At 45.5% G+C, this 17,772-nt stretch overlaps 1 protein-coding gene across 2 annotated transcripts in view; it reads left to right on the top strand.

The window, feature by feature from the left end:
* The window catches only part of RYK (receptor like tyrosine kinase), a 77,544-nt gene that overhangs the window by 28,762 nt on the left and 31,010 nt on the right, over positions 1 to 17,772 (top strand). The window contains exons 5-7 of one of the 2 annotated variants that reach the window (XM_059730761.1): positions 3,657 to 3,713; positions 6,229 to 6,373; positions 11,676 to 11,777. In XM_059730761.1, the coding sequence (XP_059586744.1) occupies positions 3,657 to 3,713; positions 6,229 to 6,373; positions 11,676 to 11,777 (304 nt within the window). The remainder of the gene's footprint in view (positions 1 to 3,656; positions 3,714 to 6,228; positions 6,374 to 11,675; positions 11,778 to 17,772) is intronic. The other variant, XM_059730762.1, reaches the window with a different exon arrangement.

Genomic DNA, 17,772 nt, shown 5'->3' with positions numbered 1-17,772 from the left:
GCAAAGATTAGGATGATGACCATGGGATTAAAAAACCATTGGAGTTTTTGGTGGGAGGGAGGAGACATGCTGTCAGGAAGATGAGGGTAGAAAGGGCAGAAGGGTAAGATCTTGTCTTCTAAGGAAATAGGAACTCTGGGTAAAAGAGGAGGATGGGAAAACAGCAGTTTGAAGTATATACTGAATTGGTGAAATGGGACAGGAGGAGAGATGACAGAAAGAATTAGTAATACGTTTTAATTGAATAGTAATCTTTCCACTATGGAGATGGAGGATGTAGCTTTGTCTCCCCAGAATTACAGCATTTTGCACATCAAGGTTCTTAAGCTAATTTTCAGTTAAGAAACTTAGCACCCTGTGGGTACACTTCTTCACACTAACAGCACATGTAGATGAATGCCAGCACACTTTGCCCAGGACCACAACACTTGGAGCTGAGGCGGAGAAGCCCTGGGCTGGCAGCAGGGCTGGCAGGGGGGTCAGCCCTGGGCTCCAGGTGGTGGCATCGGGTGATGGAGGTGCTGGCTAGGGCACAGGGGTGCTACAGTACAGGACTAGATGGCAGGCAGCCCTTGCACTTTAGTACCCTTGTACCCCAGCCAGCCCCTGTCACTGTCTACATGTTTGTTTCAGTGAAGTAAATTATTCTACCATAGGACAGTACTGTTCCCGACAGAACTATCCTACGATCAAGTTAGTTAATTTCCTGTACCCTAATACTGGTATACGTGTAGATTGTGACACTTTACTGCAGAGGTAATTAGTCAACTCTGGAGTAAAGCACACATGTAGATGCACCCTGTGTCACTTATTTTAGTCCTGTTTGATTTTTATTAGTGAAATAATGCAGACTTTACACTTGCCACCTAGCTGACGCAGTGAAGTGTTAAGGGGTAAGCTACAGTTTGAAGATTTAAGGTTCAGTGTTGGTTTTTGTCATTATCTTTAATTGAAAATTTCTCCTTCACTGGAGTCAGAAGAAAAATATTTTAATTTGGAGAATTCCAGGAAATACTCTTTTAAAATGGCTGGAAATGTCTGCTTTTAGACTGCATCTCAGCAAAGATGACCACAACTCCCATTCACCTGCTTCTCACAGTGCCTTTCTGCATTCTGAGAGTATTTATAGGTTTTATAGGTGTCAGTCACCAGCTTCCCTGAGGGCAGCCTGTCTTTAACTCTCATTGGTTATAAAAGCCTGAAAGTGAATTTTGCTAAAGTGGCTTTTGTTTTTACATCTTAAAAATGTTTAGCATGTAACACTTATACAAGGAGAGTGAACACCACTGCTTGGTTTCATAAGAAAATAGTTCTTGACTGTTTCACATTTTCTGGTGAAAAAAATGATATGGGTTTTTGCTGACTTGAGGCAGTTTTGAGACAGATGTTCCTTCATCTGTTGGCCTTTTGATACTGGTTTATGTTTTTAGTTAGGTACTTTCTTTAAGCATTCTAAATTAGCGAAGTTTTCACTGCTCATGCATGCACAGTTAATCAAGCTCATGGTTAATGTTCATCCTTAAACCACCATGCAGCTGTTAGGGTGGGTGGGGTTGGGACACTTCTTAAATTCTGCAGGGAACATTCTCATTCAGTGCATGTTGCCTGAGGGTGCCTAAATGCATCAACCTATGCTTTTTTTTGTTTTTAATTTGGTATTGAATGGAGGAGGAGAGCTACACAGGAATCCTTGTCTCTGCTATATGTGATTATAAATATGTAGGGACACAGAGGTGGCACTGCATGGTACTCCTGCCTGCAGTTTGTCTCACAAGGTGGAACCTGGGGGCTATCTCCTGTGGAACTTAAAATAGATGAAATATCAGAATTGCTCATTTCATTCCTCTTTATAGCAAATTCCACCCAAAACAGTGTCTGCAGGCTCTTTGCACTCAGATGAAATAAAACCATAATGTACCCTATGCTCCCTTAATAAAAGGGAGCTCTGTCAAAGGGAAAGGAAGCAAGACTGGGTGGATCTCAGTTGTCCTGACAAACATACCAACTGCATACAGCATTATGAAACCTTATCTAGAGAACTGTACAATGACTACACTGGGTACATGTTATACATTAAGCTCTTGGATCCTAATGCTAAAATTCATTTGAACCGTGCATATGAGAACCCATTTTCCCCCAAACTTTTAAACCACCATGGTTTCTGCAAATTTAACATAAAGACCAGCCCTCAGTAAACTTGAATACCATCCTGTAAAGTTGCATCTTCCATAATGCATCTTGTGTGGAATTCTTTTTGGGCAAAGGTTTTATAACATCATTTTTTTTAGCCTTGCTTAGCTAAACACTAGGTTAGGTGACTGTTCCCCAAGTTGATGGGATAGATTAGAACAGGGTTGTCAGCTAAAACCAAAAACATGGCAAACTTTTATTTGAAAAAAGACAACTTTTCAGGAGTTGAATCTTTCTTTTTCATGTTCTTTAAATGCCTGTCTGTTAAAATGCACATATACATTTTAGTGTGGGCATGCATGTGTCTAGGGCTTTTGTATCCAGATTGTCTTAGGCAGCAGTTCCTCTTGGGGCTGCACCTGTCCTGAAGTGTCTTCAGCCCACAGAGAAAGTCGTAAAGGACAGGACAGCTTCAGCTGCCCCTCAGTTCCTTCTCTGTTTATTGCTAAAAGCCAAAACTTGCATTGTGTGTGTGTGCGCGTCTCCATTTCCATTTAATGTGCTGCTTTTCTTTCTTGTGCAAAATATCTCTAAATATATCTTGGGTGAGTCGTGGTTAAGCTTACTGTTAGTAATTTGATAGCTTCTCTTCTCCCTTTTTTGTGAGGGGAAAGCTTTTGTTGTAGTTCAGTACAGATTGAGTGCTTGGATGAGTCTGTGCAACTGGAATCGCCATGATTAAAAAAAATTGCCCTTCGTGTGAGATTATCCCTCTATGCTGCAGGCATACCAGATGCTCATTGTGTCTGAGATGCATGTGACATCTGTACATCTGTAAATAGTTTTCCAAGAGAACTAAAGAGTTAAGGAGACTTTTTTTTTTTTTTTTTAAATTTGAGGGCATTCTACCTCAAATTCCATGACCAACTTCTGAGCCTTCATCAGCTAGAAATGCCCCTCCAGCCTCCTGTATGCATGGAGCTCAGTGTAAGTTACTCAAAGCAGGAATGTCTGTGTGTAAAACCTCAGGTGACAGAGGCAAGAGCACTGGGGACTGACAGGGATAGGAGATGGTGATCTCCAGCACCAAGTCCTTCCCTGTAGAAGACATGAATTTTCTTAGGTATCAGTTTTAAGGGTTACCTGAAAAACCATGATTAGTGAGAAGAGAAGGGAGGGCCCTTTCTCCTGTTAGCTCAATAGCCTCATGGCTTTGGCACTAGCCCAGCAAGTGGGAGGCTCAGGTTTTATGTACCTCTCAACCCAGGGGAGTTTGAACATACATCTCACCTCTCTACCCTTTGTTGGAGGAATGAAAACACCCAAGCCACAGTGGGCCCTGCTGTCAGAGAGAATCTGGACTAAACTGGACTGAACACAAGTATGCTGATTAAGATAGAGAGACAGAGACAGACCTAGCAAAGGAAAACGTAGGTCCTTTTAATTGAACTGAGGCAGGTGATTTAATATAAAGGAATTTAAATGGGACACATGTTAAACTTCACTTTTTTCCCTTGTCTGTCTAGAACTTGAACAAGAAGTAAAATCTCCAACATCTGACAAAAACAGCAGCAAAGCTATTTGTAAGTACTGCAACATTAAAGTGTGCTTACTACTCGCTGCATAAGTGAACAAAAAACCTTTGATGTACTCATGAAGGGAATTTTGTCAAAACATTAGACTCTTCCCTGTTCAGATTATATGCAGCCAAGCAGTTTGGAGTTGATTGACAAAAGAGTTTTCTTGCTTTCAACTAGCAATATTCAATGGGGACAAGAAGGAACTGTATTCGATGAAATCACAATCTTTCCCCAATGGCCCAAAGCCTCTGCAATGGTGTTGCAAAACCAATATATTTTCAGGACTTTGGAGCATGTTAACATTGCTTTGCACATTCACTTTGGCAAGTTAAACTAACTACTTTAACTGGGAACAAAGGAAGGAGGAAATAGAAATGCTACCTGCAGTGTTCTCAGTCGCTCTTTTGGTAGCAACATAAGCCTTTTGCCAAAATGCTTTAGGACTCAACAGATGGGTTTACTCGCTTTTTATTGATACTAATTGGCTTTTACTTAAAATACTAGAAATAATTGTCCTTTTAAATAAAAAAGGAAAAACCAGGTGAACAGGGCCTTGCAGAAGTCCAGTCTCTAAAGTGGGAAGTTTGTCTTGCCTCCTGTTAACACCCCCTCTACTGTGAGCAAATTGTTGCTGCCTCCTACTGCTAAGAATCATCAGGCAGCCTTGTGGCTGCTAAAACAGGGTGACAGATTTATGTAGGCTGGATGTAGCTGGGGGTGGTTGGTGGGAAGCAGTATTAACCACCTCATGCTGCTGTATTCAGGTGCAGGGGACAGATATCCACAAGCCACTCATGACACTTTCTAAACTAAAGAATGAAAGCAGGTATCTCTGGTTACTTGTTAGGTAGTCTTCAAATTGCAGGTTAGTTTTGGTGGGTCATGGCTTCTAGATGTTAAATCCTACTTTGTCCAGCTGAGAGACCTGCTAGCATATTTGTTTTGGCGGCTGGGAAAGCTGTGTCCAAATACTGTGTTGTAGTGGTGTCACAACAGCTGCTCTGTGTGCCACTTCTGGTCCCTGGGTTGTGTATCTGGCCTGCTGAACCACTGGTGGGCAGCTGGAAGCTATAGCCAGGGGGAGTGGCCTGCCATCTAAGGGGATGTGGTGCTGAGCAGCAGGAGGATGAGCAGGAGCTGATATAGTCCTGGTCACTCTCCAGCTAATTGCCCTGCAGCTACCACTGCAGCCCTACCTCCTTGCAGGTGGCATTATTGCCAGCCTATGCTTGAGCCCTTACAGCTATGTACCCCATGCCAGAACCAGACTTGCTGCAGCAGTATGGGGTATGCAGCAGCTTGGGTGCATGGTACGCTGCGAGAGCTGGAGCTGCTGCTGCCACTGTGTGTCTGAAGTTAGAGCAGCTGGATCCAGCCCAGGAGGAACCCTACAGTCTGGATGTGGCTGGAGTTTGACACCTCTGTTCTATTGGGATCCTGTTGGTATTCATAGCTGATCTGAGCAGTTCTTCTGGCTCGCCTGTGCTGCAGTGAGGTGCCTCTGTGCTGGGGGATGGAGTAAAGTGTGCCTTGTGCCAACTGGTCCACTGCATGCTGAAACAGGTGGCAGGCTTGACTGTAGCTCTCCTGTATGAACTATAGCAGTGATAGCACTTTGCTTGGGGAAATGGTTGTTATTTTTCTAGCAACATCTTTCCCAAAGCCTGGCAGCTGGTAGGCTCCCTGACCATTTGCCATAAGCTGGAGGGCACCTCTCTGCCCTCATACTGATCAGGGTGCTGGTCCCTGTCTTGATTTAGAGCAGGGGTGCCAGAAGTAGAGCTGCTCTGTCCAGCCCGCCGGCATACCACAGGGCCACTGGAAGTTGGGCGGGGGGCTCAGGGAAGTATGGCCTGCTGCTGAATCCATGGCCTTTGGACCCTGGTGGACATGACTGTTGGCAGCAAGAGAGCAAGTGGGGGCTGATACAGCCCTGATTGCCCTCTGTCTACATTGACCATCATCATTTTCATGGCTCCAGCTCGTTGTCCTCCAGCTCTGCCACCATGTGCTGTGTTCTCCATGCTGGATCTAGAGCTGCCTCTAGCATGGGGCAAATGGTGACAAATGTCAGCTCTGGTTCCAGCCTGGGGCATGCAGCAGGAATCAGAGCTGTGCCCTGTGCCCCATGCCAGAACCACAAGTGCTGCCCCATGCCTCGGGCTGGGCTCAAGGAGTCCCACAGTCCAGATCCAGCCCTGGGCATAGGTTAAATTTGATACCCCTGGTTTAGGGCATGCTTCCCTTGTTAAAATGCTGTGGTTACTTTCCTGAGCCTGCTTGCTCTGTGCTATACTGACCTCTCCTGATGAAACACAGACACATATTTAAAAATTAATTAAAGTTAAAATGACTCGAGTCACTTTTCTTTGTTCCTGTTCTTTCAGGCTATGATGCCATCATTGTAGTAAAAATGCAGTCACATTCCTTGCTTAATCCTTTGAACTTGTTTGTCACGCATGTGATTTGTCGTCTTTTTAAAAGTCTTTCTCAGTGATGTTTTGTCCTTCTCTTTCAGTTGATCCTGTAAATCCAGCTCCCACCACATCTACCCGTGTGTTTTATATCAGTGTCGGGGTTTGCTGTGCTGTTATATTCCTGGTGGCAATAATATTAGCTGTCTTGCATCTTCATAGTATGAAGAGAATAGAGCTGGATGACAGGCAAGTACCCGGTTGTCTTTTCAGATATGCGTTTATGACATTGTACATAATTCACTTACATAAAAAGGCATGTATACATGGTAAGAATCATTCTTTTGAAGCTGAGAAATGAATTAGTTGCTATTAATTTGCTTTTTACAGTAGTCTTCTTCCTTTTGAAGAATTTTCCAACCGCTGGTTTTGACTGGCAGGTCCTTTGAAGTAAGCCTGGGGAACAGCCAAAATCCAACAGTGCTAGTAGAATGGGTGATCTCCAGTCAGTATCCAGTGGCATCTGTCTGTGTGGTCACCTGTGCAAGCTTGTGTATTGGATCGTCTGATGCTTCTCTTCATGCTGGTCCAATTTCAAGTAAATTTTTGTTTGGTTTTAATTTCTCTGGGAGAGCGCTACGCATTCCTTCTCAAACCCCAAGACAGAAACTTCTGAGTTGTCATCAGAGAAAAATCTGGGTCCATTTATGGCTCATGTAAGAACATTGCAGCCCAACATTAAACAGCCTTCAGTTCTAATATAGGCTATAAGATGGTAGGATCTGTTTCACCAGAAGTATCTGGATCCTTCGGTGTTTGGCTTGAAGCCTTACTGTGGAGTAATTAAGACATTTGATTATAGTGTCATAATAATAGTATTTTATCTATTAAGATAAAAGAAAGATAAACATGGAAAAGTTCAAGGGGAGGAAATTGGCCAAAAAATAAATCCTTCCTGATGGTTTTGTATCTGCCATGTCTTATTTAGGGTGAAGCTGTGGCAGTTGGAAGTAAAGCTGTCTAGTCTGAAAATCCAGTGCCTTGGAGGCAGAAAATGCAGATGGGTTTAAAATTACTAGATTCTGTCCCATAGTACCAATGTTGAGAGTGAATGGGGTAAAGAATTGAGTGGGGGAGGCAATGATTCAAAGTCCTGAGGCTGTTGGGATTGAAGGAAGATTTTAATATGCTGTGAGTGCATTGATAGCCTTTGCTTTTTCCCTAGTTTGAGAGAGTAGGGCTGCTGGATTGTTTTCACTGTGGCAAATCAGTGTATCATCCTTATTGGCATTATGGTAGGACCTGTGCATCCCAAATGTGCCATTACAAACAATGTAAGAAAGGCAGTTCCTTTGTGGAAGAGCTGTTTTTCTGTCCCCACCTCATAAGTTGCTTTTTCTCCTTCTTTGTTTTTTTTCTTATTTAATATATGTTTAGTAAAAAGTAGGGACCTACTCAGTTTGCCTAATTTCAGAGAGAATGCCCAATTTTGCGATTTTTGTGAAATTCACAAAATTGCAATGTCCAAGATCCAATGTCCAATCTGTGCTGGCTACCCAGTGGGAACCAGTGGTCCTTATGGCAAATGCGGCCTGGCTGCGCAGCTGGGGGCAGGGGGGTGCTGGCGCAAAGCGGAACAGACAAGAAGGTGGCCACTGCTGATTGGCTGAGGGTTGCCTGTTGTGCAGCCCTGCCCCTCTCCACCAATCAGTGGTGAGGGGTGGGACTGCATGACAGGCAGCCCTCAGCCAGTTTGACAAGGGGCAGGGCCACATGATGGCCAGCCTCTTGACCAATCAGTGGCAAGGGGTGGAGCCAGTGGGGGCCCTTGGCCAATCAGAGGTGTGGGGAGTGGGGTTCACCATGATAAGCCTGCGACAATGGCGGCTGGTCTCACAATCTGCCCATGAAATTGGCTTGGTTTGGGTCATTGTCAGTGATCCGTTACAGTCGAGGATGACCACTCCCACGGGTCAAATGAAGGGTTACAGATGAATCGATGACTTGGAAGGCTGATCCTAGCGCTACAGACTCTGACAGATGCCACAGGCCGTGGTTAAAGGAAGGATCTGACCCCAGTTTTGTTTTCTTTCCTTCAGTTTGACATTTTTCTGCCTCCAGGGTGAGATGGTTTTCCTGAAAGTAAACCATCCCTCATAAGGCGATGCAGTTATTTTGGTAAACGTACAGCAGGCATACACACACATATTGCCCTGTCCACCACAGCTGATGTTGAATGATCAACACTACCATACCTATGGTGATAGCATTGGTGAGGCCACTGGCGGTGTATGATAATCCTTCCACATTATGCCAAGGATCTTCCAGAGTTTGTGCTGATGATGGTGTTCTTGGCTTTTCACATGGTCCCTGTAGGTCAACCAAGCTTCACAGCTATAGAGAAGAGTTGAGATTACCATAGCCTTGTACAGTAGGAGTTTTGTTAGAGTCCTGATGTTGCAATTGTTGAACGTACGATGATTCAGTCTTCCAAAGGCAAAGCTGTCATGTCAGAGCCTATACTGGATCTCCTTGTCAATGTTGGCCTTCTTTGAGAGATGGCTGTCAAGGTATGCAAAGTATTTGACATTCTCTAGCTCCTCTCCATCAGTGAGGATATTTGCCTGGGTTGCTGATTGGCACAGAGCAAGTTGGTGAAGCACCTTTGTTTTTGCAGTGTTAAGGGTCAGTCCTAGGCACTGGTATGCTTGAGGGAAGCAGTTAAGGGCCATTTGTAGGTACTCCTCAGTATGTGTAACGATAGCACAGTCATTGGCATACTGACGTTCCACAGTCGAGGCTGATGTAACTCTGGTTTTGGCATGGAGGCAGGAGAGATTGAAAAGGATCCCGTCCATCCTGTACTCAAGTGCCAATGCCATGTGACGTAGTCATGGGTAAGCGGTTTGATGACTGCAAGAAAGATGGAAAATGGAATTGGTGCATTCACACAACCCCGCTTGATGCCAGTTTGAATGGCAAAAGGCTCCGTAGCAGAGCCACTGCATAGGTTGGAGGTAGTCATTTGGTCATGAAGGACTCTTAGGATGGTGATAAATTTTCCTGGGCAGCAGAACTTCAATAAGATCTTCCATAGATCCTCACGGTTAACTGAGTTGAAAGCTTTGGTTAAATCAATAAAGGCTGCATACAGTTCCTGGTATTGTTCTTGGCAATTTTCATGGACCTGCTCGGCTGCAGAAATCTTGTCCATGGTGCTTCTTGGTGGTCTGAAGCGACATTGAGACTCAGGAAATGTTTCCTTGGCAAGAGGGAACAGTCGGTTCAGTAGAATTTGAGCAAAGATCTTCCCAGCGATGGAGAGGAGGGTGATACCTCGATAGTTTCCACAGTCAGGCTTATCTGCCTTTTTAAACATGGTGACAATATTGTCATTCCTTAGGTCAGTGGGAATTTCCTCAGTGTTCCAGATTTTGAGAAACAGTATAAGGAGCTTGTTGGTCGTAGTTTTCCCCACATACTTTGAAGACCTTGGATGGTCTGCCATCAAGGCCAGGTGCAGTGTTGTTCTTCATCTGTCTTATCGCCTGCTGGACTTCAAATATTGGTAAACTAGCAAGTGCTTCCTTTATTGGACGCTGCGGGATGGATTCAATAGTTTAATCAGTCACGGTTGACTTTCAGTTCAGGAGCTTTTGGTAGTGCTCCTTCCAGTAGTTTTTGATGGACTCGTTGTTTTTGAGGATTGTACTGCTGTCTTCCGATCTAAGTGGGGTGAATCCACAAGAAATTGGTCCATACATACCTTGATTGCACTGAAGAAGCTCTGCGTATCATGGTTGTCAGTAAATTGTTGGATTTCTCTTTCCTTCTCTTCCCACCACTTGTTTTTGGCTCCTCCTCGATTTGGGTAGGTCCCTAGTAATAAGTACTTGAAGCCATTACTTAGTACCAGGTCATTGAACAAAATGAGGTCACTTTTTTTTTCTTATTTTGATTTTTGGTTCTCTGTTTTTCCATTGAAGCTAATTGTGATGAATATAAGAATAAACTGCACATCCTTTAAGGCCTTCCAAAGAAAAACACTGGCACCTACAGTCCTTTCATAGACACTTTCATTCTTTGCTTTATCCCAGTGGCTTTATTCCTGGGCAAATACTATATTGTCTAGAAAATTGCCTTAAAAAAAGGGATACAAGCTTTGCATTACAATTTGAATTCTGTCTACACTTGCTTTCTGTCAATTTGTAATTTTTTTTTTTTTAGTTGGTTCCTAGCAAGAGTATATGCCAGGGGTTGGCAGCCTGCAGCCCCTGGAGCCTTTGGATTCAGCCTGTGGAACTGTGTCTTTGGCAGCATTCAGTAGCAGGGGGGCTCTCCCTGCACTGTGTGGCAATCAGTCGCCTGGGGCTCCAGCAGAGGATGAGCACTGCCCATGCTATGCTGCAGTTGGGTGGCATAGGCTATTGTGGGGGTGGGTTTGCCGCACTACAACACAGCTGAGTAGCGGGCAGTAGCTGAGTCATACCTAATTCCTCCAACCCTCTGCTGGTTCATTTGGGCCCTCTCTTTTCCCCTCCACCCCCCTGGAAAACATTGCTGAGCCCTGGTATAAGCTATGAAATCTGCAGTACCTTTTTTTTTTTTTTTTTTTAATGGTAATTTAATAACAGCACTCAAGTTTGTTGTTAGAGGACCTTGCAATTTACCAGGATAGACAGGGTGAACATACTTCCCAGTTTGTCTGGGACAGTCCTCAATTTTCTAGGCTGGTTCCAGCTGATTGGTGAAGATTAAAATAAGTGTCCTGGGTGTGGGGCACAGTCCAGTGGGGAGGCAGAGTGGTGCAGTGCACCAGGAAGGCAAACAGGCAGGCACTACCACTGTCTGCCTGCCTGGTGTACCATGCTGCTCTGTCTTTGCCTCTGCCTGAAGTGGTACTGCTGACTTGGGAGGGGGCAGGGTCCTGGATGTCTCAGATTTTGTTATGGTCACCCTAAGTGAGGACCCTTCTGAGCTGTTGATAACTGAAAACTGATTTGGCACAATTGACAGCCTCGGAGACTCCCACGGATTTTAATAGTGGCACAAAAGCACTTCAGTTCAAACAGTAATGAGTGTGAAAGCATAACTGGTGTATGTCGGTGCTATGCTCAGGCTATTGCTGTGAGTCCCTCAGTTTTTTATGATCATTATTCCATCTTGGCAGAAGACTGTTGATAAAATAAGAAAGGAATCTGCCTGGAGATATATGTTGTCATGTATGTTGTGAGAGAGCATACCTCTTGTCAGATGTACCTCTTTTATATTTTAATAGGGATCAAAAACCTGGGAAATGAAACAAAGTACATAAGCCAAATACATGAAAAACCTTAAATGTTAAAGAGAAGTAAGAGTAGGATTGTGGGCTGAGAAGTTGATCTGCAGAAAATGCCCCAAAGGCTCATCGTCACTTTTTTGCTTGGGTGCTACAGATATTTTTTCCCCCCCAAGTTTAACCTTTTTATGTGCTGGGATTTGAAGGGAATTTAAGAATGTTGTGGTATGGAAACAAGCCTAAATATTCTGTTAATTTTTGTTTTTAAAACAGCATTAGTGACAGCAGTAGCTCACAAGGCTTATCCCAGCCCTCCACACAGACAACACAGTACCTGAGAGCTGACACCCCTAACAATGCAACGCCAGTAACCAGTAAGTGTTAATCTAATTAATCTAATCTAATTACATACATTTCCAGCAGGTGACACCAGGCTGACCTGAGGTCTCAGTGATCACAAGTGTCCTAATGACTATATATATAGACCAAGAATGATGAGCGTGAACAGGATCTGGGCTGGGCATCTCTGTCTAGCTTATGCTTCCTGAGTCCCTGTCAGTGCTGCATCTCTTTTCTTTTAAGGCTTCATTCTGTAAAGCATAGTCCCATAACACGTGGTTTTGGATCCCAGGCATCATCACAACAATATGACCCTGTGGTATGACAGCAAAGTGAATCGGTAGTGGGAGTGTGCAGGGTGAGAAGGAAACGGGGAGAGGAAGAAATAAAAGATTGATGGGAAACCAAGAAGCAGTGAAGGAAATGTAGATACATGTTAGGGGAACATTCGTTGTTAATGAAAATGACCCAAGTCTTGCATCTTTCAAGGTCACTGAGGGCTCTGCCCTTATTGTCAGTGAATGAGGCTCAAGGTTGCCAACCCAAACAGGTTTTTTTGTTTGTTTGTTTTTACTGACAATCTGCAAGCTGTTTACTGATGACTAAACCTTTTTTATTTACCTTTTTTTACTGTTAGTTAGAAAAGAAAAAAAAGGTGGGTTGGCATCACTGTATAGCTGTAGCAATATTTTTACACCCTGCTGGCCCCACCTCAGGGGTATGATGCTCACCCATACACTGACACCCCTGACGGCATCCCAAACCATGCTGCCCTCCCAGCCCACCCCCAATGCCCCTAATTTCATCCTGACTGCAAGGAACTACAGAGCCTTACTGGGCCACACAGCCCTGCCAGACAGGTCACTGAAGGGTGCTGAATAGCACTCCTGCTTAGACACCAGGTATCACTGCTCCACCCTCTCTGTCCAGCATGGATACATGGTGGTGAATCTGGAAATGAATTGAGGATTTATTTTTATGGAGGCTCAATTACTTTTATGGAATGTATGGATGGATAAGTATGTTTGTGTTGTTCTGTTTTTGGGTTGTTTTTCTTTAAAGAACCACCTGTAAGTGGGCACTTGAGCAACCCTGATAAGGAGAAGCAAAACAAAACCCCCCCCCAAAAAGTTGTACAAGAGAATTTGAAAAGGTTAAGGAAATAAAACAGATAAAGCTTGAAAACAGATTTAAAAAAAGCTGTAATGACTGTTCTTTGCTTGTGCTATGGAAGACAGGGAAAGAAGCTCTTCATGGGTTGGCTGGATAAGGGCACAGTATATGCAAAAGTTCAGTGCATATTTAAATCATCAATTTTCTGATAGTAGACTGCACCCTTATTGTCCCTTCCTCCCATCTTACTCCTTCCACAATACTGAAAACCAGTCCATTACTTCCTGCATTAACCTCCTTCTCTTCTGTTTCCCTTTTCTGATGCATTTTATCTGTTTTCACTTTAGTTGGTCTCATTGGAAATCTACTTGAAGTCTAGTAAGGGAACTGAGGTGACCTTTCTATAGTGGATGTGACTGGGAAACTCACTGTGAAATGGGGAGTGCAACACCACTTACTGTATTCACTTGACTACAAGATGGCCTTGAATATAAGACAACCCAAATAATTAGATGCTATATATGGAAAAACTATGAATTTCTTACAATTTTCCAGGTATAGAATCTAATTAATTAGAGGTTTGTCTTAAATATGTCCCTTCCCCACTGCTACAGCAGAGAAAATAAATCTAGGGTTAAGGTAACAACCACACCCTCTGCCTCCATCCAGTTTCTTCTCCCACTCCTGCCTGTCAGACCCTCCTCTCCCTGAACACATGGAAGTGTGAGACAAATTTAAAAACACCGACCTTGATAAACATAGTTGTAGTCATTCGCATATAGTACCCATGGACTTCATCCAGAATTGATGTATTTACCTCTTTTTGAAACTGCTTCAAGTGTTTGCACAGGTACTCCATAAACACACTTTTAAGCAGACCTTTTGCACATATATAATACAGACTATGCATGATAGTCCAAAGCCAAAAGACTCCTGATTTACTATATAGTTAATTGGGCTGGGCCCCAGCAGAGTCAACAGCATTTCAAGCAATGGTGACCCCAGAGCTCAGCTCAGCACTGCTCTGCGTGCATGCATGTGTGTGTGTGTGTGTGTGTGTGTGTACACTCCAGATATCTCCCTCAAAGGATCTATGTGCTAATAAGCCCCCCACTCATGACTGGAACTGGGTGTTCTTGTCATGAGTTTTAGGAACCTCCAAAAATTCATATGCAGATGAGATGTAGGGCAGCCTGGTTCCGCTTCAGATCATGGAGGGCAGGGCCACGCTAATCATATGCAACAAGCTGAGAGGTTATGTTTGCCAGACATTTAAGGTTGGTGAAGAAAAAGAAATGGAAAAGAAAGGTACAGATTGGTTGCGAGAGTGAAGAGGAAGTCTAAAGGTATTCAGTGTACTGGTTAACCATGACTAGAAAAAGAATCGGTGCTGAGGGGGACTATGCTCAATGGGAATTTATATCTTATTCAGATTGGCTGCATTTATCTGGTCTTCTGGTAAGTCATGTATCTGGGTCTATGAAGGCAGTTTTCCTTAAGTGTTCCTGGGGATAACTGTTCTTCTGGTGTTGTTTAGTACTTGCCAGGGTTTTGGGACTTAAAGCCCACTTTTTGGAAATGGAAGGCTCCTCCCTAGCTTGCTCCTGTGGCCATATGGTTGAGGGCAGGCAAAACTTTGGGGCATCTGAACCCCAAGCCTCTGGGCTTGGGCCTGCATGTAGGATGCCTGCCAAAAGACTTTGGAAATATCTGAAGTCCCTGGTGGGAGTGGAGGATGTTTGCCAGTTGTTGTGCCACTTATGGTTTTGGACTGACTCATGGATTTGGACTTCATAGATTCATAGATGTTAAGGTTGGAAGGGACCTCAACAGACTTGATTTGGCTGATTTGGCTTGGATCATGAAAAAGCTCTTTTAAAAAAAAAAAAAAAAAAAAGATTCCTATCATCATGTTTGTCACAGGGTACCTAGGTGCCTGCTCCTAGAACAGAAACTTCCTGGGGAGAGCCCAAAGAGCCAGACAGGAGCCCAAGTGCAGGTTGCCATGGCAGCTAGCTAATGAGGAAATTATCCTGCACCTGGTCAGCTGGCCGGAAGGGGCAGGGCCCTGGGCCCATATAAACCCCAGGACCGGAACTAGGGAGTTCAGTTCTCTGCCGGCGGCCAAGGGGAAGGAGCCTTCCTAGAGTGAGTGAAGGGAAGAGGCCTGACTGAGTTCTGCTCCTAGTAATGTAAAGGGGCAGAGCACACCTTCTGCAGTAAGTGTTATGTTACAGCCCAGGGGCTTATGTTTTGTTTGCCATTTCATAACAACTGGTGGTTTGGGTGAGGCTATTTGGGGAAGGAGGCGGCCTCATTGGGGGCCCACTGCAATGTGGGGACCCTGGCACCAGAGAGGGCACAGTATTTGGGGTGCACAGACCCCGCCATCAGAGAGGGCACGGCATCTTGTGCTGCAGAGAGCCCAGCGCCGAGGGGCGCAGGAGACAGGGCTGTGGAGAGACAATGCCAGTACCACCTGCAAGGCTTGGGGTATGGTAAAGGGACGGTTGGAGCCACGCATATAGCCCATAAGGCTGGGGTGTCCCCGGGACATCCATTTTGAAATGGGGCCCACAGGGATCAAGGAAGTCCATCCAGACCATGCCCAAGTAGGCTTAAAGGCAGCCTCCCTACTCATTACAATGACATGAAGACGTGGCGGGCGAGAATAGAGGGTGCCCAGAGGGCTGTATTGGCACGGTCAAGGGGCCCTAGGGGTAACTCGGCCACCCTTGAGGACCCCATCCCATGACAGTGTTTCCCCAATATGGGCCATGTGTTTTACAAGTCATGCTTCATTTTTTTCTGCTAAAACGTAAACTTGGAGCGAAATCAATTGTCCACGTCAAATGGATTTCTCAAAGACATTCTTGGGTGATTAACCACATTTTTCTCTGCAAAGAGTTTTAACAGAATGTCTGACCTCTGTTCCAGTGCACGAGTGTATGGAGTCAGGGGTGGAACAAGGAAGGAGGTATTGATACTGTAGGGGATTGAAGCAGCTAAGGCAGGGGTGGGCAAAATCTGGCCTGCAGCAGACTCAGTTTCCCAACAGCCCCTGCTGCATCAGCTCCTGGCTGGATCCAGTCCTGCTGCCTTGGCACCCTAGCCCATCTGCCCCACACTCTGCCAGGAGTCGGACCTGCACAGGCAGGGTACGTGGCTGGGAGCAAGATAAGGCTTGGAAGTATGGCCTCGGAGATGGTCAGATGTGGGGTGAGGCTGCGCTATAAAGAGTTTTGAAGGCAAATATGAGGAGTGCAACTTGCTGCTGTTTTTCAGGGAGAGCCTGTTTTCAAAGATTCAGAGGTGAAATGGTTGGTCTGACACAGGAGTTGGCAGTGTTTTTGGCTGGAGTGCAAAAAACGCTCCAACCTCGACCCATGCCTTGACTTTGTGTGCCAGAGGCAGGGGAGCTGAGTGGCCTGATCCTCTTTGCTGGTGGTGGGTGCACAGTTGCCTTGGGGTGGGTGGCAGGGGATGGCCCAGGGTTGTAGTACCCCGGCCTCTCCTCTGCCACGTGCACCGAGTCGTGTACACCTGCTGCTGTCAGAGACTCCAGAGCCTTGTGCAGCTGTTTGCAGCCTGCCTGCTGCAGCTGCCCATAGACTGGGCCAGCTGTTGCAGTTAGCTGAGAGGCTGCATACAGCTGCACTGGGCTCTGGCAGGACCTGCACATGTGCATAAGTATGGCTGGGAAGGGACTTGGGGCAATGCAACCTCAGCCCCTCTCCCACCATGCACCCTGAAGTGTGTGTGCACCTTCCAGAGCCCAATGCAGCCTACCACAGCCGGATGGGCTCTGGGCAGCTGCAGCAGGCAGGCAGGAGGCTGCAAACAGCTGCTCCAGGGTCTGGAGCCACTGCACCAACTCCATGGTGGTGGCAGCTGCACACGTGCCTTGGGGCAGGGGAGGGACTGGGGTTACTCTGCCCCAGGCGCCTTCCCAGCTAGATACCCCGAGGTGTGTACCGCCACAGAGCCCAGTGCAGCTGTTTGTGCCTCCCAGAAGCAGCTGCTGCCTGCTACTGAGCCTGGGCTGCTTGCAGCAGGGCTTGTAGCCTCCTGGCCACCTGCTGCAAGCAGCCCAGGCTCTGTGGCTGGTGACAGCTGCCCAGAACCGGGGCTGGCTGTGGTCTGCTGAGTAAAATGGTCTCACATGCCATGCTCTGGCATGTGTGCCAGGGGTTGCTGATCCCTGGTCTAACAGGTGAGAGAAGATTTCTGCAACTGCCTTTCAGATGCCCGGGAGGGTTTGGATTGTAAGTGAAGCTGGACAGGAGAAACAAACTGTCCTTCTGTTCACCATTTCTCTCAATAAAACAGGCATTGCTAATCCCAGAATTGCTATACTTTCTAACCAGTTCACAAAGAGTAAAGCAATCAGTCAAGTCGCTCCTTACTTGGTGCTCATTTGTTTGTGGTAGCAGTTCTGTCATGTTTCCTGAAGAGGTGTTTTGTTCGTAGAAACATAGAAAATGAGGATTTTGAAGGGAGCTCAGGAGGTGACATCTAGTCCACCCCCCCTGCTCAGAGCAGAACCAGGTCCAACTAGATCATCCCAGCCAAGGCTTTGTTGACTGGGGTCTTAAACACCTCCAAAGATGGCAATTCCACACCCTCTCTGGTTAACCTGTTCAAGTGCTTTGACTACCCTCTTAATGAGAAAATTCTTCCTACTATCTAACCTAAACTTCTCTTGCTGCAGCTCGAGACAATTGCTCCTTGTTCTGTCATCTGCCACTACTGAGAACAGTCCAGCTCCATCCTCTTTGGTACCACCTGTCAGGTGGCTGCTATCAAATCCCCCGCTTCAGGTAGTTGAAGGCTGCTATTAAGTCCCCTCACAGTCTTTTCTTCAGCACTAGAATAAATTGAAATCTTAATATTATATTAACCCAGTTATAGACAACAG

The sequence above is a fragment of the Alligator mississippiensis genome, chromosome 7 (assembly GCF_030867095.1).
Source record: "Alligator mississippiensis isolate rAllMis1 chromosome 7, rAllMis1, whole genome shotgun sequence".
NCBI lineage: Eukaryota > Metazoa > Chordata > Crocodylia > Alligatoridae > Alligator > Alligator mississippiensis.
This window is presented reverse-complemented; position numbering and strand designations above follow the sequence as displayed.